This window comes from Musa acuminata, chromosome BXJ3-6 (assembly GCF_036884655.1).
Source record: "Musa acuminata AAA Group cultivar baxijiao chromosome BXJ3-6, Cavendish_Baxijiao_AAA, whole genome shotgun sequence".
NCBI classification, from domain to species: domain Eukaryota; kingdom Viridiplantae; phylum Streptophyta; class Magnoliopsida; order Zingiberales; family Musaceae; genus Musa; species Musa acuminata.
Window position 1 is genome coordinate 40,866,200 of NC_088354.1, and position 25,460 is coordinate 40,891,659.

General features: G+C 43.3%; 4 protein-coding genes across 6 annotated transcripts; 1 reads left to right on the forward strand and 3 right to left on the reverse strand.

Moving 5' to 3' along the window:
• Window positions 1-109: 109 nt before the first annotated feature.
• LOC135639875 (protein trichome birefringence-like 34) lies at window positions 110-2,622 on the reverse strand. Its single transcript, XM_065153861.1, has 5 exons — window positions 2,248-2,622; window positions 1,266-1,437; window positions 957-1,159; window positions 703-861; window positions 110-611 (listed from the first exon to the last, which is right to left on the reverse strand). The coding sequence occupies exons 1-5, from the start codon at window positions 2,619-2,621 to the stop codon at window positions 254-256; spliced, it is 1,266 nt and encodes a 421-aa protein (XP_065009933.1). The 5' UTR covers window position 2,622; the 3' UTR covers window positions 110-253.
• Window positions 2,623-8,778: 6,156 nt separating this feature from the next.
• Window positions 8,779-14,425, forward strand: LOC103990027 (uncharacterized). 3 transcript variants are annotated; one of them, XM_009409045.3, is made up of 21 exons: window positions 8,779-8,938; window positions 9,718-9,797; window positions 9,971-10,057; window positions 10,204-10,254; window positions 10,362-10,479; window positions 10,612-10,716; window positions 10,820-10,884; window positions 11,011-11,094; window positions 11,194-11,244; window positions 11,340-11,402; window positions 11,557-11,603; window positions 11,718-11,787; window positions 11,911-11,973; window positions 12,181-12,270; window positions 12,352-12,390; window positions 12,526-12,753; window positions 12,836-12,921; window positions 13,026-13,074; window positions 13,173-13,253; window positions 13,327-13,420; window positions 13,838-14,425. In XM_009409045.3, the coding sequence occupies exons 1-21, from the start codon at window positions 8,821-8,823 to the stop codon at window positions 14,104-14,106; spliced, it is 1,938 nt and encodes a 645-aa protein (XP_009407320.2). In that variant the 5' UTR covers window positions 8,779-8,820; the 3' UTR covers window positions 14,107-14,425. The 3 variants fall into 3 exon arrangements, with proteins under 3 accessions (XP_009407320.2, XP_009407321.2, XP_009407322.2); XM_009409046.3 differs by having other exon boundaries at window positions 10,660-10,716; XM_009409047.3 differs by lacking the exon at window positions 11,340-11,402.
• Window positions 14,426-14,754: 329 nt separating this feature from the next.
• Window positions 14,755-16,605, reverse strand: LOC103990026 (GDSL esterase/lipase At1g28650). Its single transcript, XM_009409044.3, has 4 exons — window positions 16,313-16,605; window positions 15,860-16,224; window positions 15,503-15,779; window positions 14,755-15,108 (listed from the first exon to the last, which is right to left on the reverse strand). Exons 1-4 carry the CDS (start codon window positions 16,590-16,592, stop codon window positions 14,840-14,842), a joined length of 1,191 nt encoding a protein of 396 aa, XP_009407319.2. The 5' UTR covers window positions 16,593-16,605; the 3' UTR covers window positions 14,755-14,839.
• A 2,786-nt stretch (window positions 16,606-19,391) lies between these two features.
• Window positions 19,392-22,193, reverse strand: LOC135641485 (protein AMEIOTIC 1 homolog). The gene is made up of 7 exons (XM_065156847.1): window positions 22,172-22,193; window positions 22,034-22,125; window positions 20,950-21,956; window positions 20,702-20,846; window positions 20,520-20,603; window positions 19,673-20,374; window positions 19,392-19,568 (listed from the first exon to the last, which is right to left on the reverse strand). Exons 1-7 carry the CDS (start codon window positions 22,191-22,193, stop codon window positions 19,392-19,394), a joined length of 2,229 nt encoding a protein of 742 aa, XP_065012919.1.
• Between the last annotated feature and the right edge of the window lie 3,267 nt (window positions 22,194-25,460).

The following is a 25,460-nucleotide window of genomic DNA, read 5'->3' on the forward strand; positions in this document are numbered from 1 at the left end:
TAGTCCAAAAAGATTAAACTCTAATATCTGATCACTTGGAGCCTTTTTTTCCTGCTATGCAAAACTGATACGTCCTGTTTGATCGTAACAAAAAAAATAGGGATTTGATTTTGCTTTTAACTTTGTAGAGTTAACAAAATGTTCTTCCTCCAATTTTAACGCCAAAAAAAGGGAGGGGAGGGGGGGAGAGGAGACAACAATTAAGCATCCTTCGATGTTGCTTCCAGCAGTCTCCTTTCGCCATGCAAAAAACCTACACCTGTTCTTGGGAAACAATGAAGGCATATAGGAGCTCATTCCATACGTCAGGGACCCCAGGAAGACACCAATGCGTGCAGTCCGAGTATCCACTAGGGTTCGCAACTCGTTCTTTACCGAGATCGTCCCAAAACTTCCTGTAAATGGAGGGATGCCCGTCTTTTCTGTACTCCGAGAGCTGAGTAATGTTGAGTATCTGCACATCCACGCCTTTATTGCTCAGCCTCTCGACTGTCTCCTCCACCATTCGCATCATCTTGTAGTCTGATCCTTTACCTGTGTACCCTTCTTCTTCGATCGGCTGCGTCTGGTTGTAGCAGTTCTGATTGCCTTCTGCACCCCACTCGTAACCCCTGCACAAAAAAGATCCATGTCGACACTCTTCATCATCGATGACAGAGGGAAAAGGAAGTACTCATTAATGAGGCACGGATGGATCCTCACCATGCATGCGTCGGTGACAGGCTGACGAAGAAGAGCTGGGTGCTGCGGTTGCGATGCGACTCCAGCCAATCGGACCATGCCTTCAGTGCTAACCCAAAGCCATCTATCATCTCCATTTCCTCCATGTTGTTGTCCTCGTCCTCAAACGAACCATCGTAGCTGACCAATTAGATACAGGAACATTAGGTCATCGGAAAGGCTTTAGCTAGCACCCGAGTTCATGTGTGCCATGAACTCGCACAGCCAGAACTCACATGACCTTCATCTTCATCCCGGGCTTCTTCCACCATAGATAAGAGTTGAAGACGAGTATGTCTGCATCTGCCCATCGTTGAGCATGCGCATCGATCGAATTAGCCCGCATCATCCTATCTGACAACCGATGGTGCACCGGGTCATCACAGTTGGATTCCACCAGCAGTGGAGACCAGTAGAAGTCGATCGACGCATTAAAATCCTGCACATATAAAGAACTAGTACAAGTCTCAAACACACACGAATGGGAATGAATCGAATGTATTGTTCGGAAGACGGAGAAGTCATAGGAGGGACCAAATAGTTACCTTTGCCTTGAAGGACCTGAGTGAACCATTCTGGCTCATAGAATGGCCGTCACTACTTACGGCAGATTCCAACATGCACACCATCGACACCCATTGATTCCTGTTGAGAGAGTCGCCAACGAACACCATTCTTTTGCCGGTTAATCTGTTCAGCAGCTTCTCGGGATCGAACCTGTTCGTCAGCATTGATATCTTAGTGATGGTGGGTTTGGTTCGATTCTATAGAGCTTAGGAAGGAGGAATCCATTTCTCAAAAGATACCATTGGTATCGATGAGAGATATTTTGGATATTATTCGAATTAAAAAAATATCAAATGAGAAAATTAAAAATAAAAATAAAAACATTTTTGAAAAAAAATAAAAAGGAAACTTTTGTTTTTGGTTGAGGGAATGGCCGTACATTTAATTATCAGTCTAAAATCTGATCATAACTGAGATAATAGACAATAGGAGAATCAATTAATAGGCTAATATGGATTTGGCTCGACGACAATAGAGGATTGGATCTAAAATACCCTATAATGGTATCTAATTAAAGCCCAAATACTAATGACTGTTCATCTTTGGCCACCTCGTAATGTTTCCATTTCTTAACTTGCGAGAGATGGCAAGGACTGCTGCGAGCGACGTGTTCCGATATGCGATAGCAATGTGGTGGGCCGATTCCTTAAAGATGAATCAACACAACTCTTTTGCTCCTTTACGTTTACAAAATTAAGATCATTGGAACTTTTCCTAAAATAAAATTCAACAAAATAAATATCAAATCCTTGGAAAACAATGTATACCTTATTATTCATTGCTGATTAAAGTCAATTTGACCCCTCAGATTTCTTCTTTCCTTTCAAGAAAGAGTATCACATTGGAAATGATGCAGGCAAGAAGAAGAAGAAGAAGAAGTGCAGGAAATTATGGGATCGTCCTTCAAATGCAAATGCAGTAACCAAAAGATCTGCAAGCATTGCAAGACAGTACGCATACCTTGGAACTCTGCAGCCATGGGGTTGCCACCTCCACCGCTGATGCTCCAGATCCTTCCTCCCGAACTTCTCGCAGGCCACCTCGTCGTTCATGTACGAGCACCCCACCCCGGAGTACAGCGGCTGCGTCGAGTAATCGTAGACCCACCGCCCCGAGAACAAGTCACACTTCTGCTTCCTCGTCTCGTCTGCCGATACCGACATCAGGTTCACCTGCTGGCGGTCAAAAATCTTGGGCGACAAATACTCCACTTTGTCGTAGGAGAGGGAGATGAAGAGAACGACGAAGACTAAGATGATGATGAAGAAGACAGATGGCAGTGGCGTCCTCATCCACCATGGTTCTTGAAGGACAGGATTGCTCTTCTTGGCCATCAAAACCTATGCACCCATCATCATCTCCATCACCACCGTCTTTTTATGGCTCTCCATTAGGTGAGCAGCAGCCTATCGTGAGGTGAGGTTGGTTCGGAAATGCCGGTCATACGATGTGACTTCTCTCCTCCCGCACAACCCCCCCCCCCCCCCCAAAAGCATAATACTAAACCGATGAATGCATGCGTGGAAGAACTTTGCTGAGGGCTTGCAAGAATACCATGCACCTGAAACGTGGGTTCATGCATGCACTGTTAAGTTTGTCAGGTGATGATTTCCCTAAAATTGGTGAAGGATGATTGAGATTAATGCTTGATGCAGAATTATTTAGGGTTTTGAATGAGATTGGGAAAGATTTAATTTTGGCAAGGTCGAGAGTATTTCCTCATGTTTCCTTCAAAACAAAGGCTTCCTCGACAAGCATAGATGGATCATTTGCTTTGAACACAAGTTATGGAGTTGCTTGAGTTAGCAATTACTCAAAGGAGAAACGTGTAGCTAAGAATGATTTCAGGGAATTCAATATTCTTATTATTACTTTTTAAAGATAAAAGATGAAGATATGATTTAAGCTTAGGATTATTGTACGATGATTTGTCAAAGTATGAATCAATTAAGTTATATAATATCTTGAAAATAATATTGGATGAGATTTTGAACTCTTACCTTTGATAAGTAGATTTGGTACACTACCATCAATCAATGAATGATAAATAGATTTGAAATACTTTATTCAAAAAAAATTATGAAAGAAAATATATCATAAAAAAAATATATTGGATAAGACTTCAAACCCTAAGCTTTGATAATAAAGACTATTACTATGGATCATGAGATTGATAACCCGATGCACAATGCAATTTAATCTATTTTATTAAGAATGCAGCAATTAATCTATGTGTAAAAATTTGATCCTATACAATTTAATTAAATTGAAAATTAAGTTTTGAAGATTAATTGGTATGCTAATCCAAAAATGATATGTTTTATATTTTAAAAACAAACATAATTAATTTTATGACTAGATTAATAGTGTTAATCTCCTATAGGTCTCATCCAAACATCTCAAGTTTGTGTTTAGTTCAGAATACTGCATTCCCAAGCGACAATATCCGCCAATTAAGTCCATCCTTGCATCTCAAGGAGCTAACAGATTCAAGTTCATTTATCTACCATTAATGTGAATATCAACTGTATGTATATATAATCAAATGATGAGATGGGAGAATGGGAAGTGATTGGAAATATGCTGGCGCTGCCACTTAGGCAAAGCAAAGCCCAGATCACCCTTACCCTTACCCAATAGCAAACTGTAGGGCGGCAACCTACTGCCCCCAACAGATCGTGACTCAGGAGAAAGCAGCATGGATCGATCATCGAGGGCAGTAACTCCAAAGCAACAAAACCTATCTGCCCCCCTAGTCGTCTCTCACAATCAATAGTCAACCATCGGTCTCCCTCTGTCAGTTGCTTAAGTACGAAAACTGGTCCCTAGGGTCTGAAAAAGGGATCGAACTCGAATCATTTACTGTTTCAATCCCACAAAACTAATTTTATCATTGGATGGGTCGGTCAGAAAATCCCTCCTAACATTAATCGCTTGTGCAAGTTCCTCGAGGAGACCAAGGCTCACCTTGGCTCAGCCCAGAATCCTAAAGAGGCCGGAACCAACCTCAGTTTGACTTAGGAGCTAGCTCGAACACTCTACTATCACCTCGAGATCGCTTCACTCGAACCTTCCCTGACGCTAACCACCTCGCTCAATTGTCACACAGGTCATCCATACGATCTTATGCTTTTAGGATAGAATCAAGTTGTGCCAATTCACAGTCGGTGGCATCAATGTAACAATATTTTGGCACTAGAAAGAGGGCCGAATGTCACAACTATGTCCACTCGCAAATCTCCTCAATGAGCGCTCCAAAGAGGAGGTGTCATCGCATGCACACGGTTCCTTCGGGCAAGGAGGACAACTACCCTCCTTTTCACAAGTGGATGCCTCCACCTCAGCACAAATCTCGAGGCACTACTGGCATCTATTTAATGATCTCAGGTTCTCACCTTTGAGACCGAACATAGGGCACCTGCTTGTCCTTATTGAGGCCTTCCTAAGCCTCACACATCAAATGCAGATGTTGGCTAGGATGATTCAAGTCATCGCTCGCTCTCTAGTTGGCTCAATAAGCGACCCCACCTCTAACACTACAACCAACGGTCCAACCTTCACTTACTCCTGCACCTCTCAAGGCCTCCCCGATAAACCCATTGCATATCCCCCTCGATTGCTTTTGGCCGATTGAAATATCGCCCGAAGCACCACTATCCCCGATAATGGAATTCAACATGCCCCCACACCATGAGCCAACTTTATTCGAGACGGAGATACAATCCATCGACTCGATGGAGGATTCACTCAGGGCTCAACTGTGATTAGTGACCCAATGCCTGGACGAGGTGTAATAAGAATTTCATCATTCGAAAGGGGATGCCAACAACCCCACCTCAGGCAGCTCCTCATTCGTCCAAAGCATCTAGGAGGAACCCCTCCCAACCAACTTTTGTCTCTCAATGTTGGAGGCTTTCAATAATAGCTCCAACCTAGAGGAGCATACCATGGCCTTCCGGGCCTATATGTCATTATATGGCATGTCAAACACTCTAATACGTTGAGCGTTCCGAATAACACTGATAGGTTTGACCCAGGAATGGTATACTTGCTTGAAGCCCCTCTCGGTGTCCTCCTTCGACCAACTTGTAAAAGAATTCAAGCTTCATTTTGTTGTTAATATGTGCTCGAAGTTTTCCGCAGCCATGCTACTTAAGTTAAGGCAGAGGAAGGATGAACCCCTCTCCCATTTTGTTATCTAGTTCACTAATGAAATCTAGAGGGTTCAAGATGCCCAACCTTTGTTGGAAATATAAGATTTTATGATAAGCCTACGGCTTTTCTGATTCTTTTAGTAATTGATCGAAAAATCGCCCGTAATTATCCCTAAGATGCTCCAAAGAGCCAACCATTATGTGATCGTAGAAGCAATGATCTTAGGCCAACGTGAGAAGCCCCACAAGAGGCTATGCCAAGAACTGCCCTGGACATCGACCTCAAGTTTGCCATTAAGGAGACACGCTAGACCTTAGAAGGCACACCTAAGGCTCGGGCTAGTCTCCCTCAACATGACAAGAATGAAGATCTTACCATAAATAAGGTAGAAATGATTCCTAAAGGTGTTGATACCCATAAAATCCCATTTGGAGTAGAGAAACAAGACAAAGTGTTATCACTTCCACTGGGACTACGATCACAACACAGAAGAATGTCGGGACCTCAAATACTAGATCGAGAAGCTCATCCGAAGATGTCATCTTGGGAGATTCCTCCACAATCCCCGAGAGCTCTCGCCTCACTCTCATTGCTTTGTGAAAAAATAAATTGATGTCATCTTCGGTGGACCAAGGGGGATGATAATTCCTCTAGAAGCAAAGCGTGTGCCCCAGCCACCATGGAAAAACACGAGGAAAGGTTGAAGATTACTTTCAATGAAGGGGAGATCGAGCACCTCGACCCTAACCATGATGACACCTTGGTGGTCTTGATCGGGATGGCTAATTCCCGAGCAAAAAGAGTTATGATCGATATGGGCAACTTCATAGTCGTACTTTATTTTGATGCCTTTCAGAAATTCAAATTGTCGACGGCTCTCCCCAATGACATCATCATTGATTGGGTTCACAGGAGATTTCATCTCCCCCCATGAGATAGTAAGCCTCTACATCACCTTCGGTAAAGAACCATACTCCAAGGCCCTAACGAACAAGTTCATGATGATGAAAATCTCCTGAGCCTATAATGTAATCATTGGTCGACCTACCCTCAACCGGTTGAAGGTGGTGGTATCCACGTACCACATGATAATAAAGTTCTCGATCAAGACTAGCATCAACGAATTAAGAAGTGATCCTCGAGAGTTTCGGTGGTACTGCCTAACAGCGATCTCTCTACCAAAGAAGATGATTGAAGCACAACTTACGGATCCCAAAGATCCCAACAAGCATCGAGGTGTCTAAGGTGAAGGATAGCGACGATGAGAGGTTATAGAAGCTGATGCGAAGTGACGTAGAAAGGCTTCCCCGTGACTTTTGGTTGATCATCCTATGTCGGCCTTCGACTGCCATGGAAGAAGCGGATAACAGAAACCCTTTCTATGCCATGTCAAGGAATAGTTTGACATGAGATGGCTTTTGGTTGATCATCCCGTGACTTTTTTGCTTCATCACGAAGAACTCCATTCTACAGCAAACACACGTTGAAAGCATGAGAAGCCTTTCTTAGCTGCGAGAGCAGAATTCTTGAAGTTGAGTGTTTAAACGCAATAACAAGGAAAAGTGAAAGAGAAGAGAAGCTCTTGCGATATATGTGCCTGCATGATGTGGCCGAGCAAATGTAAGCTGAGTTAGGTTGGCTGCCGGTCACTAGAAGATAAAAGTTACACTGCCTTTCATAAATCACAGTGCAGTGGAAATGATACAAACAATACACAGTGTAGATTCCCTCCTTGCTCTCGTAAGAAACGATTGACGAGATGTATTGTCACATACCTCCATACATCCCATGTTAATCGACTCATATTAAATTGTACTCATTACATCCCATGTGAATTCTCGGAGGATTGAGATGTTAGGTGGGAATCGAACAAATCAACCCTGCCGACGCATCTCTAGCTCGGATTCCAAGGCTGTGTCGTTGACGTGTGACTACGATTATTGTGGTTGGTCAACGTAGATATGTTAAGAAGACTTTAGCAGCTTCGTGCTTTCTATTCCACCAAGCAAACTATCACCATTGGCTCACACACGACTGTATTGTTCGTTCATCGACACTTGTGTATTCGATGATACAGTCATTGTCAATGGGGACGAAGTTGAGTCTTTTGCACGGTGGTCGTGGACCGTTAGGTTGAAGGTTTTTTCAGTTAGACGAAGCCGATAGATTATAATTCTATCTATTACGAGTTATCCTTTTAACATGTTATTTGAATTCAATATTACGATTAGTAGTAGTCATTACGAGAAAATTATTTTGTCAAAGGGGTAGATGTGTAATAATGAAAAGTCTAGCCTCTGACATGGGCCACGTGGAGGACGTCCCTCTCGGAAAACGATTGGTAGCGGCTTTGGGACCCACGTGAGGCATGCCACCCAGCCGCGGGACGGCCACGTGGGAGGACACACGTCGCGTTGACGTGGCGGATTTGACTGGACACGCCGAGAACGCCGGCACCGGCCGACTCCTCCTTCCCCACGTCGTCACCCACCCCACCCACCCAACAGGGCCCCGCCACCGTCGACCTCTCTCCGCGTCCCGGGACCCACGGGTGAATGGCGTCACGGAGCTCCACCCCGCTCTTTTTTGTCGTCGCAATCTACTAAAAATGAAGAGGATAAGCCTAAATGGGCCCATCGATCTGGAAATCGAGTCCTAATTCCACGCCATGTGGTTCATTAATGTCAAGATTGTATAAGAATTCCTCTCCTTCCATTAATATCCTATAAGCGTCAAATAAGGAACTTGGATACTATGTCTGAATGCCATCTTATTTCATTCGCATTCAATTAGCCTGATGTGATTGCAAATCTAAAATAAAAGTAAATTCAATCGAAAGGCAGACTTGCTTTCTTTTTTGCTGTTTATATGGCCAATTCTCACGTATATACTCTCCCATCTATAAATAGGATGAAGGAAGTATATAATCCGTCACATTTTTATAATATTTATAATTATATGATTTGATAATAACTTTATTTTTTATATTTAAATTTTAATTATATATACATCACATCATATCACATCACATGATGAATAAAAAAGAAAAGATAATAACCGTTTATAATTCAGTTCGAGCTTTCGACTTTCTAGTTTATAGTCAAACATGATCATATAGACAAAATTACTTAACTCTCAATTTTGAGAATTAAATGGGAAAGAATATAGGATTAGTCAAAATTTTACCCTTTACATTTTGACATGTTTAGTGGTAACAAAATTTTAATTTTTTAATTTTAATGTTTTTCTTTATTTTAATTTATTTTATTTCAGAGGTAAAAGGCTTGGAAGGGAGTATTTAAGCACCCCCGCTGCGTCCTCCCGTCCTACTCTCCATCGCTCTGAGAGAGAGAGAGAGAGAGAGAGAGAGAGAGAGAGATGAAGTACGTATTGGTGACGGGAGGAGTGGTAAGTGGACTGGGGAAAGGGGTGACAGCGAGCAGCATTGGAGTCCTCCTCAAGGCATGCGGGCTCCGGGTGACGGCGATAAAAATCGGTATTCTTCTCCTCCCCTATCCTATCGGGATGAGGCTTCACCTGCGCCGATCAAAATTGCACTTCGTCTGTCCTTTCCCTTCGTATTTCTCTCGGAGATGGCTTTTCTGTGCTCGGAAGGAACAATCCGTTCTCTTTTTCTTGAAATCGTCATCTCCAACCTAGCTTTTCATTCGCAAGGGCAAAAATCATGCCGAAAAAGAAGTTTCATGTTTGGCCTTCCCACTCTTCAGGGGCAATGATATTTGCATTTTCCACACTTTTAGGGCCACCAATTTGGTGTGTAAGCAACTCCTGTGGCGAGTGTCCTAGTGAAAGTGTGGCAGTTTGTTTACTTGGTATTGGGTAACAGTTACTTCCTTGGTTTTAACTTTGTTTGCCTTTTGGTTTGGGATCCTAAGTTCGTACCAACTTCATGTTCGATCCTCTTAGCCTCTTTAGCTTTGGGAGACATACATGTAGATTTTTGAAACCTTACTCATCATTATTTAAGGAATATCAATTTTAACATTTATTTCCACTTCTTTTAGATCTTGAGTAGAATTAAGTCAAGCTGAGAACACATAAATCATGCTGAAACTAGCATCTGTCCATTTATTTCCAATTTCTGTAAGGTCATGAAGACATCTGTGAATGCGTAAAAATGGACAGTGTCATTTAATTTATTGTGTTGAAGGATTTGTAGAACCCGGAGTTTCTGATTGTGTGGCAACAATGTCACTAGGTTGCTCTTCTTTTGACGACGATGTCTTGTGCTTTTACATGTGGTACTTGTTGCAGATCCTTATCTGAACACTGATGCCGGGACGTTGGCTCCATTTGAGCACGGGGAAGTATTTGTCTTAGATGATGGTGGTGAGGTTAGTAATACTTTCTACATGTATTGTTGTGTGCCTAACTTTGTTACACGCCTTCTGCTTTATGTGACATTTTATTTATCTGACAGATATCCCAGAAATCATTGTTTATCTGATTTATTCACTGTGACTGAAATGATAAAAAAATTGTGCCTGATGAATGTTGTTATTTGCAGGTGAACTTGGATCTTGGAAATTATGAAAGATTTCTTGATATCAAATTAACTCGGGACAACAACATCACAACTGGAAAGATCTATCAGGTGCTATATTGATCCATGCCTTCTGTACTCACGGTTTCAATTATATTACATCTGTAAACTCATCTTTTGTTTTTATTCTTTGTCATTCTGTCCAGTTGTACCTATATGAACTGATGCGCCATTATATTCTTGTTGTTATGTGGTAGTTTGTCATTAACAAGGAGAGGAAGGGAGACTATCTGGGGAAGACAGTCCAAGTCTGGCTCTTCTCTGCAGCACTTATCTAAATCATTTGATATATGGGATGGATCATATTTTGGTTTTATCCTTGTGTTCCTGAACTTCTTTCATTATTTCTTCCAAGGTTGTGCCGCACATTACAAATGCCATACAAGAGTGGATTGAACGTGTAGCTAAGATACCTGTGGATGGTAATGAAGGACCTGCTGATGTTTGTATTATAGAATTGGGTGGAACTATAGGTATGCCACATTGTTTGATTTTCCTCATAATGAGGGTGGAATATTGTATATATCAGCCAGCAAGTTGGCACTTTTTGTGGAGAATTTTAGTTTGCAAGATGTTACCGATAGTGGTGTAAGTATGCGGTGCAGGAGCCACGATCTTTTCAGGGCATAACGACAGTGGCATTCTTGATGCAGGGGACATAGAGTCTATGCCATTTATAGAAGCTTTGGGTCAGTTCTCTTACCGTGTAGGTATGGAGACAGCACTTGTTTTGTGTCAATTGCTTCTTATGATTGACTTGTTATCTCAGTCACTCTTACATACGGGTGTTTCTTCAAATTGTTCTTCATGCAGGTCCTGGGAACTTCTGTCTGGTTCATGTCAGTCTTGTTCCTGTTTTAGATGCAGTTGGCGAGCAGGTCAGTGACTGTAGTCTACAGTTTCTGTGCAAAAATTTGTGCAACAGTTTGAGTTTTGCCGCTATATTTAGTCTATATATTTATTGTGGCAATCTGAGATGAGAGTTTTGGCTTAAAATTTTGTAGAAAACTAAGCCCACACAACATAGTGTTCGGAGCCTAAGAGGACTTGGGTTGATGCCAAATATTCTAGCCTGCCGAAGCACTAAGGTTCCACTGAACTTCTTTCTCCATCTGCCATTTTCAGGCTTCTTTTTATTGTCATTTTACATTGCCTTCTGATAGTTCCATTTTTGATGCATTTGTCAGCCACTGGACGAAAATATAAAAGAGAAACTTTCACAATTTTGCCATATCCCGGTATTCTTTTGTTGAGTTTCATCAATTGGCCCATAACCTTTTTGCAATAAATGCATACTACTGTCCGCTAATTGATCAGCATATTGTTTTTGCAGGTAGCAAATATTATTACTCTGAACGATGTTACAAATATTTGGCACATTCCTTTACTGTTGAGGGTAGAGTCTATATTCCCGATAGAATCGTGGACATAATGTTCAGGATACTCAAATGGTTCCTTCTATTTTTTTTTTTTTAAATGTACAGTTGTACATTCAAACTTTGTACCCTTAGGAGCAAATGGTTCATTCTATTTTGTTTTTGTACCTGTAGGAGCAAAAGGCACATGAAGCTTTTATAAAGCTATTGAAGCTTCAAGGGTCAGTTTGATTAACTTGACCTGTCTATTTCGAAATTTTTGGATTTATCAACTTTTTATCTATATGCAAATGTAGATAGACATGAAATAAATCAAAACCTTTTGTATTTGCTAGGATCGCTAAAGAACCTATGTTGGAAGAATGGACGATTATAGCTAGAATTTATGACATCTCGCATGATCCCGTGAGCTCTCTCTCTCTCTCTCTCTCTCTCTCTCTCTCCCCTTCTTCTTCTTCTCTTTTATCCCTCTGTTGGATGCCTTAATTTCATTTGCTGGTTGCAATCTGACCCATTATTGATTTTCAGGTCAGAATTGCCATGGTTGGAAAATATACCGGCCTTTCTGATTCTTATATCTCAGTGTTGAAGGTGAATGCATGTATTACTCAATGATATCAATCCTTGTCCATAAATTTAATTGGCTATTGGCTGGAAAGATTAGGTTGATTAGCATTTAACTTTTTGTTTGGATTATTTATACTTTCCATTAGAAGGACAAGATATGGAAAATAAGCTCTTGATTTCTCTCCACTTCTATATTTTTTGTAATCAATTTAATCGTGAACCTATTCGCAGGCTCTTTCGCATGCTTCTATTGCTTGTCATAAGAAACTTGTGGTGGATTGGGTCCCATCTTCTGACCTTGAAGACAGCACCAAAGCAGAAGTCTGTTTATTTTCATATTCTCCAGTCTCTGTTGATGGTTTGTGTTTCGATATTAATGACTATGATTAATCCCATGTACAGGCTCCTGATCTTTACAGAGCAGCATGGAGACGGTTGAGGGTGTGTGTCGTTCTTATTTAAGCCATTGGTCTTAGATTCTTGAGACAATGTGCATTATCATGTTTTCAGCTGTTGTTAACATGGGTAGTAGGTTATGCAGCTTTCTTGCTGCCATCTAATAATCTTTTAGCTCAGGGTGCAGATGGTATACTAGTCCCAGGAGGCTTTGGAGATAGAGGGGTGGAAGGAAAGATTCTTGCTGTTAAATATGCCCGTGAAAACAACGTTCCATTTCTTGGCATTTGTCTTGGCATGCAAATAGCTGTCATCGAATTTGCCCGTTCTGTTATGAACTTGGAGGATGCAAACAGCACGGAGTTTGACCCTGATACAACAAATCCATGTGTTGTTTTTATGCCAGAGGTAATTCGTATGGCCATCTCTTTCGTTATTTCTTTTATGGAAATCTTCTGCTTCCTGACATATCTAAGAACGATAAATAAAGGGCTGCAAAACTCACCTGGGAGGTACAATGCGACTTGGATCAAGGAGGACCTATTTTGAGGTTGCTGACAGTAAAGCTGCAAAGTTGTATGCAGACAAATATCCCTTGAACTTTTAATGGCCATTGCTATTGTCAATTTTTCTGCATTTCTCCTATGCTGAAAAACTCTAAAATTTTGCCTTCTGTTTAGGTATGGCAATGTCAGCTTTGTGGATGAACGACATCGGCATCGATATGAGGCCTGTACACTTGCACACAAATTAAAAATTGCAGCAACTTTGAGAAGCTTGAATAAATATTCTCTTCATTAGGCTTCTTGTTTTCATTGTATACGCAGGTGAATCCCTCCATGATTACAGAATTTGAAAAGGCTGGTCTTGCTTTTGTTGGTAAAGACGAAACCAAAAGACGTATGGAGGTATGCATCTGATAGCACTTACTTTGGTTTTGCGAATTTTGAATTTCTTTTAAATATTTATATGCTGGTGCAGATTGTTGAGTTGCATACTCATCCTTATTTCATTGGTGTGCAATTTCATCCGGAGTTCAAGTCAAGACCTGGAAAACCCTCTGCCCTTTTCTCAGGTAATGTTTCATTTGCAAACATGTCCACTTTTATCACAGCATATGGTGAAATTCCTGAGTCCAATTTTGCGCTTGAAAATGTCATGCCCTTTTTATATTCATTTAACATCGTATGGTGTATTCACAGTCCATGCTTTTATCTTTTAGTTGAAACACTTTGTAAGTTTTAGCACTCAGGTTTTCGATTACTGGTGAGCTGAACAGGTGCTGAGCAGACAAATTCTCCATTTCCAGTCCATGCTGACCATGATGAAAGCACCATGAGCTTATTTTTTTTCTCATGGTGCTTTGAAATACTATTCTTGTTGTATATCTCGCTTTGATGATCTGTTATATTGTTTTCATACTTCTCTCATGATTTCACAGGGAAGCTGAATATAGCATGTCATAAATAAAACAATGTGAATCATTTGGCAGGACTTGTAGGAGCTGCTTGTGGACAACTCGAACTTTTGCTGCAAAATCCCAGCCACTGCAGCACCTTAACAAGGAGACTTACAACAAGCAATGGCTTCTCACCCATGCAATCCCATCAGAACGGGAATTCAAAGGACTTACAACAAGCAATGGCTTCTCACCCACTCAATCCCACCAGAACGGGAATGGGAATTCGAAGAAGCCCGCTACGAGGCTGTCAAACAGGAACATCTGCTCCAATGGCAATGGAATGCATGTCTGACGAGTAAGTTACCTCACCAGGGTTTCTGACTGCGTAAGCTGCATGAATGGTGCTCGATCCTGGGTTTTTAGCAGGGGAACACTATGCATTTCGGTCTGCTAGAAGTCCAAGTCCTTTATATATAGGTTGGGAAGTGTTTTGAATTTGTTCAAGAAGCTTTGGTTTCTCTCTGTACGTGGAGAATGTCTTTGTAACAATCTCAAGCCTGCTCAAGCCTTCCAGAGGCATCGATGTGTGTACATACACACATACATACATAGTTGTGTTTTGTTGACTGCTCAAGATCAATTGTGACTAGCAATTGTATCTGTTACTCTTTCTGCTAGCATTTATCTTCAGAACTGCAGTCTCAAAGTTTGTGAGTGCATTACCTGAGGAGTCCTTAATTACTTCTCCATGGAGTGGACTAAATCTAATTCATGTTTACATCAAGCTCAGAACCTTTGATTAGTGAATATGTTTCAATGTGAACTCTTGCAGAAGATATGCTCTTAAGAAGCTCCATACGATAGGTAGATACAAATTTGTTAGTATGTTAAAGATATGCTCCTTTGCTTTTTGATTTGGTAATTTTTTCGACACAATTCTATTTCTTCTGTGAGTTTGCATTCCAATACGTGAATGGAGAAAATAAATATGGCTGACTAAGCAATCATAAAAATTGAACACAATTAATTTCATGTCCCAGTAACTTGAGGTCGCCGGAGTTTCCTGTCCAAACCGCACATAACAAGTCGACATTAGGATTGAGCGGAGTACTCGTCGTCGGAGTCGAGAACATTCCACTTTATGGTCGGACATGATCGTGAAAGGGAAGGGATGGTGTATGGCCCTAACAGGCCACGAGCGATGACCCGGTAAGCTGCCTCGGTCAGGTGTATCCCGTCCCAGGAGATTTGGGTCGATGGACTGCTGCACACGCCAGCGTCCTTTCCGCACTTGGTGGAGTGGTTGTAGTTGTAGGGACCGCCACCTCCACAGCACGCGGCAAGAGGAAACTTCCCAAATCCTGCACTCAGTCCACGCTGTGTGAGGCAGGCAGGCATGGGTGACCAACACTTGCTATATTAAATTAAATTTGCAGTTCATTTATGCAAAGCCTTAGTGACATGTACCACACGATAAGGTTTAATATCATCATTGCCACCCAGGCAAAATTATACTTATAAGCCGGTGGTGGTCATGTTGTGCACTGTATGATTGGAAAAAGGCTTGCCTATGTGAGAGGACCGACAGAGAGAGAGAGAGAGAGAGAGAGTTGGGGAGATATCATTTTCCACATGTAACTCAACGCCACCGACCGTGTGGTCTCGATGACATAACATGATATTTCTTAATCACATGGCAAACACATGCAAATAAATAATTGATGGAAAGGAAAGAGGAAGAGAGGAGGAGCGCACCGTATTCCTGGGGAGAGCGGAAGATGGCCATGGCGGCTTCATAGTAATTTGCGTAAATGATGGTCGCCTGCGGATACCGTCGCCGTAGCTGGCTCAGTTCATCAAGGAGGTGCCGGTTGTGGTACATGGAGAACTGGTTCAACCACTCTATGCACCCCGTTCCCGACTCGTAATCCTCGCGCCTGTCGCTCTGGAACATGGTCAAGTAGACGGCGACGCACCCGATCGGGAAGTTCCCCGGCACAATCATGGTTCTCGCACCGAGTTTGATCAGTTCCTGGCGATCGAACTGGATTCGTTAGCCCGATGAAATCAGAGATGCCGACAGCGCAATGGCGAGCCGAGAACCGAGGTCACCTCGATGGCGGAGCCGATGGCGGAGACGACGCCGGGAACGAAGGTCTTGATCTCATCCACGCCTCTTCCTTGGAAGAAGGCGTGGTTGTAATCGTTGCCCCCGATCTCCCCTACCGAGAACAGCGACTCGCTCATCAGATCGCTGCAGTTGGTGGAACAGAGCGACGGCAGCAGATGCTTGAACCACTCCAACTGAACGCTCAACGAGTCGTTGGTCCACGACACCTCCATCCCCTTCGATCTGAAGAATTCGTTGTCGAGCGCGGTGGCTCCGCCGACGGCGAAGTTCGCTCCGTACCTGAAGTCCTCGCCGTCGTGCGTGCCGGCGAGGTATGGCTGCACCATCGGCAGTCCAATTGCTTGTGCTGCACGCACCATCGGGCTTCGTCAGCGGAGCCGATGCGTAAAGGAAGAGCGTGGACGCGTGAGAAGTGAGTGAAGGGGAACCATTACCGATGAAGTCGAGCATCACTCTTCCGTCGGAGTATCGGCCGGTGGGGTGGTGGAAGAAGGTCTCGCCGTAGGGAAACCGGCCGACGGGGTCGAACCGGTGGGAGTGGAGGCGGTTGCCGGTGTCGGCGAGCGAGTCCCCAAAGCTGAAGATGGCGCTGTAGCAGCCGGCGACGAGCATCACGTTGAGGGAAGCGAGGCAGATGGCGAGGAGGAGAAGGTGAGGGCGAAGGCGAAGGCGAAGGCGGAAACCGGAGGCCGGGGAGGCCATTGCCATAGCCATAGGAAGCAGGGGTCGGGTTGGGGCCTGGTTGACGGTATAAATAAGCTTGGGACGACAGCGGCTTGTTCAGCCACGCGTCATCATCATCCACCGTCGATTCTTGCAGGGTGGAATGATCCAATTCCGCGTACTGATGCTGCGGAAGGGGATCGGAAAGAAAACTTGTGAAAATTGTCATATTGTCATCAAAAGAAAAAGTAAACAATTAATTATGTAATATATATATTTAGATTGAATTATTGTCACAATCTAAAAAGTTAATTTCTCATTCGATAATTATGTAATTTATTCATTTTTTTTTTACTTTTAAATCAAAGAACAATTTTATGATAATCTGACACCAATTTTATTTGTGCATCTGATTCTGATATCATGTTGGGATTTTCTAGTATCTTTATCTTAACATGAGACAGACATCGAAGATTAGAGTACAAGTCATTTGTTTTCATGTCCGAACACTGTGTTGGGTTGTGGTGAGGCAATGTATGGTATACACGGGTGCGATAGAGCCAACATATAATGGGGGAAAGAATGAGATGACACATGATTTCATCAAATCCCCAAATGATGGCTGCATCATTTGAGCAACGATGACTGACTTCATGAGGTGCGATTGAGCAGACACAACGAGATCAAGTGATTGCGTCGTGCACGGGACTCGAGATCGTGCAGTTTTGTTGCACTCGATCTGTGGTCTTATCGTGCTCTCCCTCGTCGCCATCGTGAGTCGTCTGCACGTAAACTAATAGTTAGAGAAAGGTGGTGTTTGAGTCAACAAAGGTAGCCTCCTCGAGCTTGGAAGGCCTCAAAACTCTTCTACGGTAAGGATCATTTCAATGGATTAGGTCCAAAGTCATGGAGAGACAAGTGGGATGGGATGGTAGGTGAGAGACATCGACCTTTTTGTTCTGTAAGAACCTAAAGATATGATGTTTGGTGACGACGATTATTTGGCCATCTCTTCTCACGTACGCAAACATCGGATCTAAAATTAGCACTAAGCATATTACAATTATTTATAAATCAATTATTGTATTAATATTCAGGCTTTTTATTTGCAAATTTGGGCGGTCAGAGTTTGGGTTGGTGAGAAAATTATGTCTGCTTGCCAAGTCCACATCTTTTTGGTAAGAAAAAGACCATAAACTTTGTCTTGTCTTCATGTTCCACATTAATGTTTAGGAGATTTAAGTTTGCCTTGGCACATCCACATGGAACAGATATGGGAGATTAAATCTCAACTTGTGGTGGTGGATTGGTGTATCCAGTCTTTTCTGCGCCGTTAACAATTTTCTGTTCCTTATTTGTTAGGATATCGCTTCATTGAATACGAGTAAATAGAATTTAATATTTAGTTCGATTTGATATCGTCTTCTCGGATTTGAGATAAATACGATTCAAAAGTTCGATGTACAGTTCAATTTAAGCCCAAAAATTTTCATTTTTGATAGAAGAAATCTTATTATATTATCATAAAATATTTTCATTGTTGCAAGTCTATTAAATCTATGTGTGCTGCCAGCATCCCCGTATTGTATAATGAATTACAACTTGAGTTATATTATAATCCCAACTTCCAAATGATAGGAATATATATACGATGCTTCGATTTTTTAAGATACGTAAGTATCGAAGAAACATAGCCACCCAAGTTATAAATTAATTTCACTTACCATACATACTATAAAAGTAACTTAAATATGCCAATACAATTCACATGTTAAGCCACCTGCATTGGAGATCAAGCTGGATGGATATATGATGATGGGTCTTTAACGTCACGATGATGTATGTCATTTTATCAAGCAATTTATGGCAGAGGAAGTAGAATTATTGTGGGGGAATTGAGGAAATTGGTGCAACCAATTGGTGGGACATATATACATCCTCATGGAGACTTGAAAATATATAATATCGATTTGGGAGTACAATTGCATAAACAGAATGCATGTGCGTGCGTGATAGAAATGCATAAAATTTTCTTCAGCCATCATTATCATCATCATTTCGTGGTTTTTTGTTTTTCTACCTTCCGAATTATGTAGTCACCGGCTATCTATCTCAATCGTTCCCATAATAAGGACGAATTGGGTCACTTTCATAATCAAATATCCATTTTATTAAGGAATTAGTGTTACGTTTAGAGATGTTAAGTTCAGAACCGACTTCATTGTCGCCGATGCGGTGTGGGGTGGATCAGAGCCCACACAGATACATGCACAATCTGCACTCTGAAAAAGACACTGAATAGTACCAGGGAAAGCGGTGTGGCAGCTGCATACCTGAGTAGTACCTGCTGTCTGCACCCACGCAGTATCCAGCCGAGCTTAGCAAATTCCCTGTTTGGAGCAGACAAGCTGCTTGTGCCTGCCTTTGCTGCCCTCCTCCTGCACCATTCTTTCTGATGACAAACAAGTTCCTCATTATTATTTTTTTCTGGGAAACAAATAAAAAGACTTTCTTCTGATGACGATAAATCATATGTTGGTTAGAAACACAACAACAAGGTACTAATTAGTGCATCAACACTTGTATCCCTGACAAAGCCTCTGTAGTTTTGCTTCCCAAGGCTTCCGAAACTTTTATGCACAGATAGATGTCGTAGACAACAGAGGCAACGGAGACAGTTAGGGGATGATGCTACATCAGCTCTTTTTGTTGTTCCATCTTACTATATGCTTCGCAGGGTAAGGTATGCTAGCTAAGGTGGACGATTAAGAGAAGCTAAGCAGCAGTGGAGCTACTAAACGTTGATTAATATGAATGGGTAAGTAATGTCTCTAGAAAAGACACATTGGTTCACTGGTAGGTGGTGGAGGGCGTGGCGAGGGATAAATCCGTGGTGATGTTGCTTCTTCCTCCCTTGTGTGCATTCCAGTTAGAAGCCGCGGTTGCTGACTCTGATCTCGTGTTTCCCTCCGGCTCATCCCCTACGCCAGGCAGCATTGTTGGCGAAGATGTTGTCTGCGCCCAAACCTGCAGCAGAATGTTAGAGCACTCTCCGTTTCTTCTGAGAGTGAGAGAGAGAGAGAGAGAGAGAGAGAGAGAGAGAGAGAGAGAGAGAGAGAGAGAGAGAGTACGCGAGCAACCATGTGATGGTACACAACGGAAGGGCAGATGTTGTGGGAGCTGCCTGTTTGCTGCAGCTGCAGACTGCGGTAGGGAGGAGGAGGCGGGGGGACCGCCACCACCTCTGGGGGACGTGTCAGGACTGGGGACGTCGGAGATGGCAGCAGGAGGAGTCTGGGGGCCGAGGTGGCGGATGAGGCCGAGGGAGGTGTGGGGACACCACCCATCAGCATCAGGTGCTCCTCTATGGCCGCTGTCGTCATGGCCATCGTGGTGGTCATCATGGTGTTGGGGACCAACACAGGGCCCTGGGAACGTAGCTCCCCTCCGCCGCCGCCGCCGCCGCCAGTGGCGCTGCCATTGTTGCTGCTCCACATGTCCGGCCACAGGAATGTCCCCTGCGGCTTGCAGATCCTGAACCCACTCCGGCGCACCCCCGCCTTATTGTTGTTTGTGGTGGTGCTCTTGCTACTCTTACTAGTACCGATGGTGGTAATGGTTTGGTTGGTTATGTTGCTGCTGCTGTTGTTATTGGTGTCGTTCGTGGTACTGTCAGTGGTGTTGTTGCTGTTGCTGGCGTCTCCATTTCCCTTCTTCTCATTCCCCTCCTGCTTCATGGCCACATCTTCTTCGTACTGCATTCCCCTGTCTTCTCTCATTACCTCTATCTCCATGTTCTTGTTTTCCTGCTCCTTCATGAGTCGGATCTCTTCCTGCATCACCCAGCAAACAATCAAAAGGTGCATGCGTAGTGTCGAACGTATTCCGTGGAAATTAGTAAAACAACCGATCTTTGAAGTGCTACATGGATTCAAAGTAAAAGCTGCTTGTACAACCAAACGGAAAACTTCCTCATACCTTCAAGCCCTGCAAACAATTGTAAATGACACTTATTTCTTCATCAAGCTTCTTACTCCTTTCCATAAAACTACTGTAGTCCTCCTGGTAATCAATTACGCAGATTGCTGAGTCGAGTCATCAATAAGCTACTAATAAATGAAGAAGCAAATTCACGCATGTGGTATCCTATATTAGTTTACTCTCATGTGCCCATTGATGTGTATTATTACTCTTTGCCAGCTTTCAGTGAAACGGTCCAGAAGACAAACATGCATGTGATTAAGAAAAAGCACAGCTAAAACGACCTTTTCGACTTCCTTCGGTGAGCTCAGCTGCTCCAAATCCCTGCATGTGCCACGTTCATTTCACCAAACAAGTAAATGAGCCATGTGTATGTGTGAGAGAGCGAGAGTGTGTGTGTGTGAGAGAGAGAGAGAGATAAAGGTACCTCTTGAGAATTAATATTTCCTCTCTGAGTTGTTTTATCACAGGCTTGCAAGCACCACCGCAGGCGCACGCAGACGTGGCATCGCCAGGCTTCCACCCTGGCGGAGGGACCCAGTAGGGATCCACCACCCCGGCCTTCCGGCGGTCTTCAACCAGGTCCGCCGGCTCCAGCCAGTACTCCATCACCCCCTCCGAGTTGTGCCGCCGGCGGAACCGCTCGGTGCCGTTCATCACGACTTTGCCCGCCATGTGCTTCAGCAGATGATCCAGGAGCCCCGTGTCCCCAATGTGCTTCCTCGCCTCCTCCCTCAGCGCCTGCCGCATGATGGGCTTCCCGAGCCCGGCCTTCTTCACCTTCATGATTTCCAGCAGCTTCATCTCAGCCGCCTCGTACCTCTCGGAAGACCACCGGTCCCTGCTCCCCTTCCCCTTTTGCTGCTCCTTCACGCACCTCCACTTATCCTTGTTGTCGCGCCGAGGTTTTGTCTTCTTCTCACCCTTCTTTCCCCTTTGTTTCTCCTTCTTCTTCTCCGTCTCCTCCTCCTCGACGACCTCCCGTTTTCTTTTCTTTTCATGTTGCTGCTCCTCGTCTTTCTGATCGGACATCGATAAAGACATCTCCCGGTGCCTCCCAATGTACTTAACCTTTCTTCGGATCCCCCAGCCAAGAAAGCCTGGGCGCTTGATGGTCAAGAGGCAGTTTCCAACTGGCGACGCTCGCTTACCGATCTCGTCTTCTGCCGTTACTGATCCGATGGGCACCATAGGCAGTGGGAACTCGTGCAGGTTGGAAGTCGACAGCCAGAAACTCTCCAGGTGCTTCTGTTCTTCCAGCTCCGACGGGGGCACTGGCCGTCGGAGTATCCTTCCCGCCTGGTTCGAGCTCATGACGAACCTCTCGTCCAGCTCCGGATCACGGCCAGGCTCCGGTGAAATCGCGAAGTAGTTCCGCAGCGCGAGCGTGCTTGGGAAGCTAACCGTTACGTCCAGCTTCGTCGCCTCGCCCACCTATGTTCCAATCACAAACACTAAGCAAGCATTTACAGTATAAAAAAGAACAGCTAAAACGACGGAAATTTTGAAACCTTTACGACTCGAATGGCTTTCAGCTGGATCGGGGACTTGGGGGGAAGCATTTCATGATCGATCTCGTAGAAGGCGCCGAGCTCGAACACTCCTGCGAAACAAATCGAAACACCATATAATGCTCAGCTCGACTTCACCGACTCCCCAAAATGCCCACATCTGTTTAATCGTTGCATTGCTCTTCAGGAGGGTATTGTAGGAACATAGGAATAAGAGGAGCGAGAGTGTATGTGTGTGCGCGCGCGCGCGCGCGGGCGTCATGATGAGAATTGGCATCAGGCATGGGTATGCATGGTTCGTACCGTTGCATGGGTGTGCATCGCTCGAATTGGCATCGGGCAGCGCCTCCCTTCCCAAAGCCGACCGCCCTCGCTGCTCCGAGTCATTCCTTTTCGAGTAATAATACTTCAGCTGTCCCCGCAAGCAGACAACAACATCATGTTAATATCATCATCATCATCACCATCATTTCCCATTTGTGGAACAAACAAATCAGATCTTTTGACATTCGAGTACAAACAGCTGCGCTTTCCTTCCCTGATGCGAGCAGATGCGGCCCACATGAGATCACAGTCTCACCAGTCACAACGCAGGTGATGCAGCGGGTATATACGTGGTAAAGGTGGACAGGTATTGCTTGCACGAGTCGCGTCGTCATCATCACAAGCGCTCCCTCCCGTTTCTGTTTGTTCACCTTAGAACGCGAATATACGATCTCCTCGTGGTTATAACGACCTCCCAACACCGCCCAAATTACAAACCCAAGTCATCACCATTCCCACCTAAATCTGGATCGTCCGATCACACCCGATCCGCCCTAGTATCTTGATCCGACGGTTCCGATCCTTCCTCATAAAAGATGGCGAAGAAATAGAAGATATATTTTTCTTCCTGCCTCTTTTCTTTTTGGTTTTGATCAAAGACTTAGGTTTTGCGGGGGGAAAAAAGGAAGAATCATACCGTACTACTCGCCGAAGCGGCAAGCGCAGCAGCAGCAGCAGCAGCTTCCATGCTCTATTCTTCTTTTTGTCTTCCTTTGGTCCGGGACTTGGAAAAGGCACAAATAGGAGGTTTTTATGATCTCTGCAAGAACTCAGGAACTGAGAGAGAGAGAGAGAGAGGACGGAAAAGAAGCATCAGAAAGAAATGGTTTGTAGGTCATAAAGAAAGCACGTCTTGACTCGTGGTGAGTCCAGCGAAGAAATAGAAACGAACAAAATAGTTGAGGACTGGAAGATTTAAGCGTTTGCAGTGCTTCCCTCGAACTCAGATCATCTTAGGCAACTGCATGTAATATGTTCTTAATTTCCTAGTGAGTATTACATGGATCAGTAAAAAGAAGGACGTGATGAACTAATCAGATCCTGGTCAGCGCAAAGATCTCAGAGTTCGCATTTGAAGTCAAAAGAAAGCTACTAATCGGAGTTCAGAGTCTTCCAAAAACCGAAGAAAAAGAAACGAATGCAGTACGATACATTAACCAAAACAAGGGGAGAAAAGGAAAGCTATCAAGAATGCGGACGGACCTTTTCCCGGGGCGCCTCCATCCGGCACGATCGGATCCGATCGGATAGACCACTACGAACAAGCAAAGCAAAGAAAGCGTATTTCCATCATCAGCTCACGGAGAGAATACAACGCACGAAGATCAAAGAACGGAACAGAATACTGCAAGAAAGAAAGAAAAAAAACAAGAAATAAGCTAAATCGAGCTGAATTCGAGGGAAGAGGGAGAGGAGCACCTCAGAAGAAGCGATCTTGGGAGCTTCTTTGTGGATCCGGATGAAGAAATCCGGAGCCCTCTTCTCTTTGGTTCCTCTTTGTCCTCCTTCTTCGTCACGAGGAGAGGGGAGGAGAGAAGACGAGCTTAGAACTGGTGTTTGTTGCGGACCATTCTTCTGACGAGCGTGAGAAGAGAGGGGGCCGAGGTAGTTATATAGAGGAATGCGCCTTAGGACAACAGTTTTCGACTTACCTCTCTAGTTTACCAGTTGATGATTGGAGGCTTTTAGAGCTCGTTTCTGGGCCCACCATAGTGCAGTTAATCGGGTCGGATGGGTGTTTTGGTGCGCGACATCATCCCAAAAACGAGTTAGTTTGCGATAATAGGAAGAAGAGGGATAATTTCCTTGGACACGTGCCCCGCTCACGTGCTGCGGCCAGCGTTTGGGGTAATCGTGCGTCGCCTTTTGGATGACGGTTCGACCCTCCAAAACTCTATGGAACTACGATTTCACCCCTCATAATTAAAATATGAACTATCAATGACAAATTCTCGAAAAAAAGCCTATAAATTTTGAGAATTTCCTATAATGCGGCCCACCTTTGAAAAATTTTCATAAGCGACTCTAATCATATGAAAATATCATTTTATCCTGTCGGATCTATTGTCGCCTGCTTCTTCTTGTGTTACAATCGTTATCGCCCTTGTGCCCACATTGAACCCAAGGTAATCATGGGTGCTCATGCCAACTCTAGTCATCCTAGTTAAACTCTAGAAACAAAAAAACGTGTGGAGAAGGTCGATCAGTAAGATTAGCATGCACGTGAAGGCGCATATGATTAAGAGAGAGGAGGGGACGACTAATCAAGTTAGCTCATGCGCGAAAGCGCATGTGGCTAGGGGAGAAGAGAGGACGACCGATAAGATTAGCTCGTGAGCAAAAATGTAGATGGCTAGGGGAGGTTGGTCGACAAGGTAGATGGGGGCGACGGGCTAAGTGGAGGGCAATGGCTGATAGGGTTACGATGATCATTTTGAAAGAAAAAAAATCTAATTTTTAGAATTCACTCAATTATCAATCTACAAATAAAAAAAATCATACGGGAGTAATATTTCATTAATTAGTTAAACTTGTATCGTAAAAAGGATTATCATGATAATTTCATATATTGAGATGAATAATATATTATAATTAATATCTAATTCTATTTTTATTTAAATGTAAAATACAAAATTAATATTTTAAGTATTATTCTGAATGCTTAAATGACAATATCATAAATTAAAATTTTATACAGTAAATACGAAAATTATGAAACTTTTGAACTTTAAAGAGGGATTTATATGCTATATTAGTTTAAATATAGAGGGAAAAAATAGCTACATATGAATGTATTCATACAATTAATTTTTTTTTCTCTATCTAATTGTTTAGAAATGAAAATTTTCTTTAGTTTATCATATTTAGTAATTACGCCGATTCATCTCAACATTTCAACACGCTTACATTAACTTCTTATACATGTTTGTTTTGCTAATCTTCCAATATCTCGATCATCGAGAAAACATGGTTAGCATTACAACCATCTTATTATTAGTTATAATCTTGTTTCTAAATGGTAAGAACACAAAGAATTGTATTGGGCTTTGAAATCTTTTGAGGTTGGGACTTGCAATAACCATAAATGAAAGGGTGAAAATGC

Bases quoted from the DNA above. Each gene is read 5' to 3' on its own strand.
- LOC135639875 (XM_065153861.1), bottom strand. From the start codon at position 2,621: ATGGCCAAGAAGAGCAATCCTGTCCTTCAAGAACCATGGTGGATGAGG. The intron at 1,160-1,265 runs GTAACTATTTGG...TTATATGTGCAG, and splicing joins TCAGGTCCTTCAAGGCAAAG to GATTTTAATGCGTCGATCGA. The intron at 862-956 runs GTGAGTTCTGGC...CTAATTGGTCAG, and splicing joins GGGATGAAGATGAAGGTCAT to CTACGATGGTTCGTTTGAGG.
- LOC103990027 (XM_009409045.3), top strand. From the start codon at position 8,821: ATGAAGTACGTATTGGTGACGGGAGGAGTGGTAAGTGGACTGGGGAAA. The intron at 10,058-10,203 runs GTGCTATATTGA...GTTATGTGGTAG, and splicing joins CAACTGGAAAGATCTATCAG to TTTGTCATTAACAAGGAGAG. The intron at 11,095-11,193 runs GTTCCACTGAAC...TGCATTTGTCAG, and splicing joins TAGCCTGCCGAAGCACTAAG to CCACTGGACGAAAATATAAA.
- LOC103990026 (XM_009409044.3), bottom strand. From the start codon at position 16,592: ATGGCTATGGCAATGGCCTCCCCGGCCTCCGGTTTCCGCCTTCGCCTT. The intron at 16,225-16,312 runs GTAATGGTTCCC...TGGTGCGTGCAG, and splicing joins AGTGATGCTCGACTTCATCG to CACAAGCAATTGGACTGCCG. The intron at 15,780-15,859 runs GTGACCTCGGTT...TTCGATCGCCAG, and splicing joins CCATCGGCTCCGCCATCGAG to GAACTGATCAAACTCGGTGC.
- LOC135641485 (XM_065156847.1), bottom strand. From the start codon at position 22,193: ATGTGGGCATTTTGGGGAGTCG. The intron at 20,847-20,949 runs GTACCTTTATCT...TGGCACATGCAG, and splicing joins GAAATATTAATTCTCAAGAG to GGATTTGGAGCAGCTGAGCT. The intron at 20,375-20,519 runs GTATGAGGAAGT...TGGGTGATGCAG, and splicing joins ATTGTTTGCAGGGCTTGAAG to GAAGAGATCCGACTCATGAA.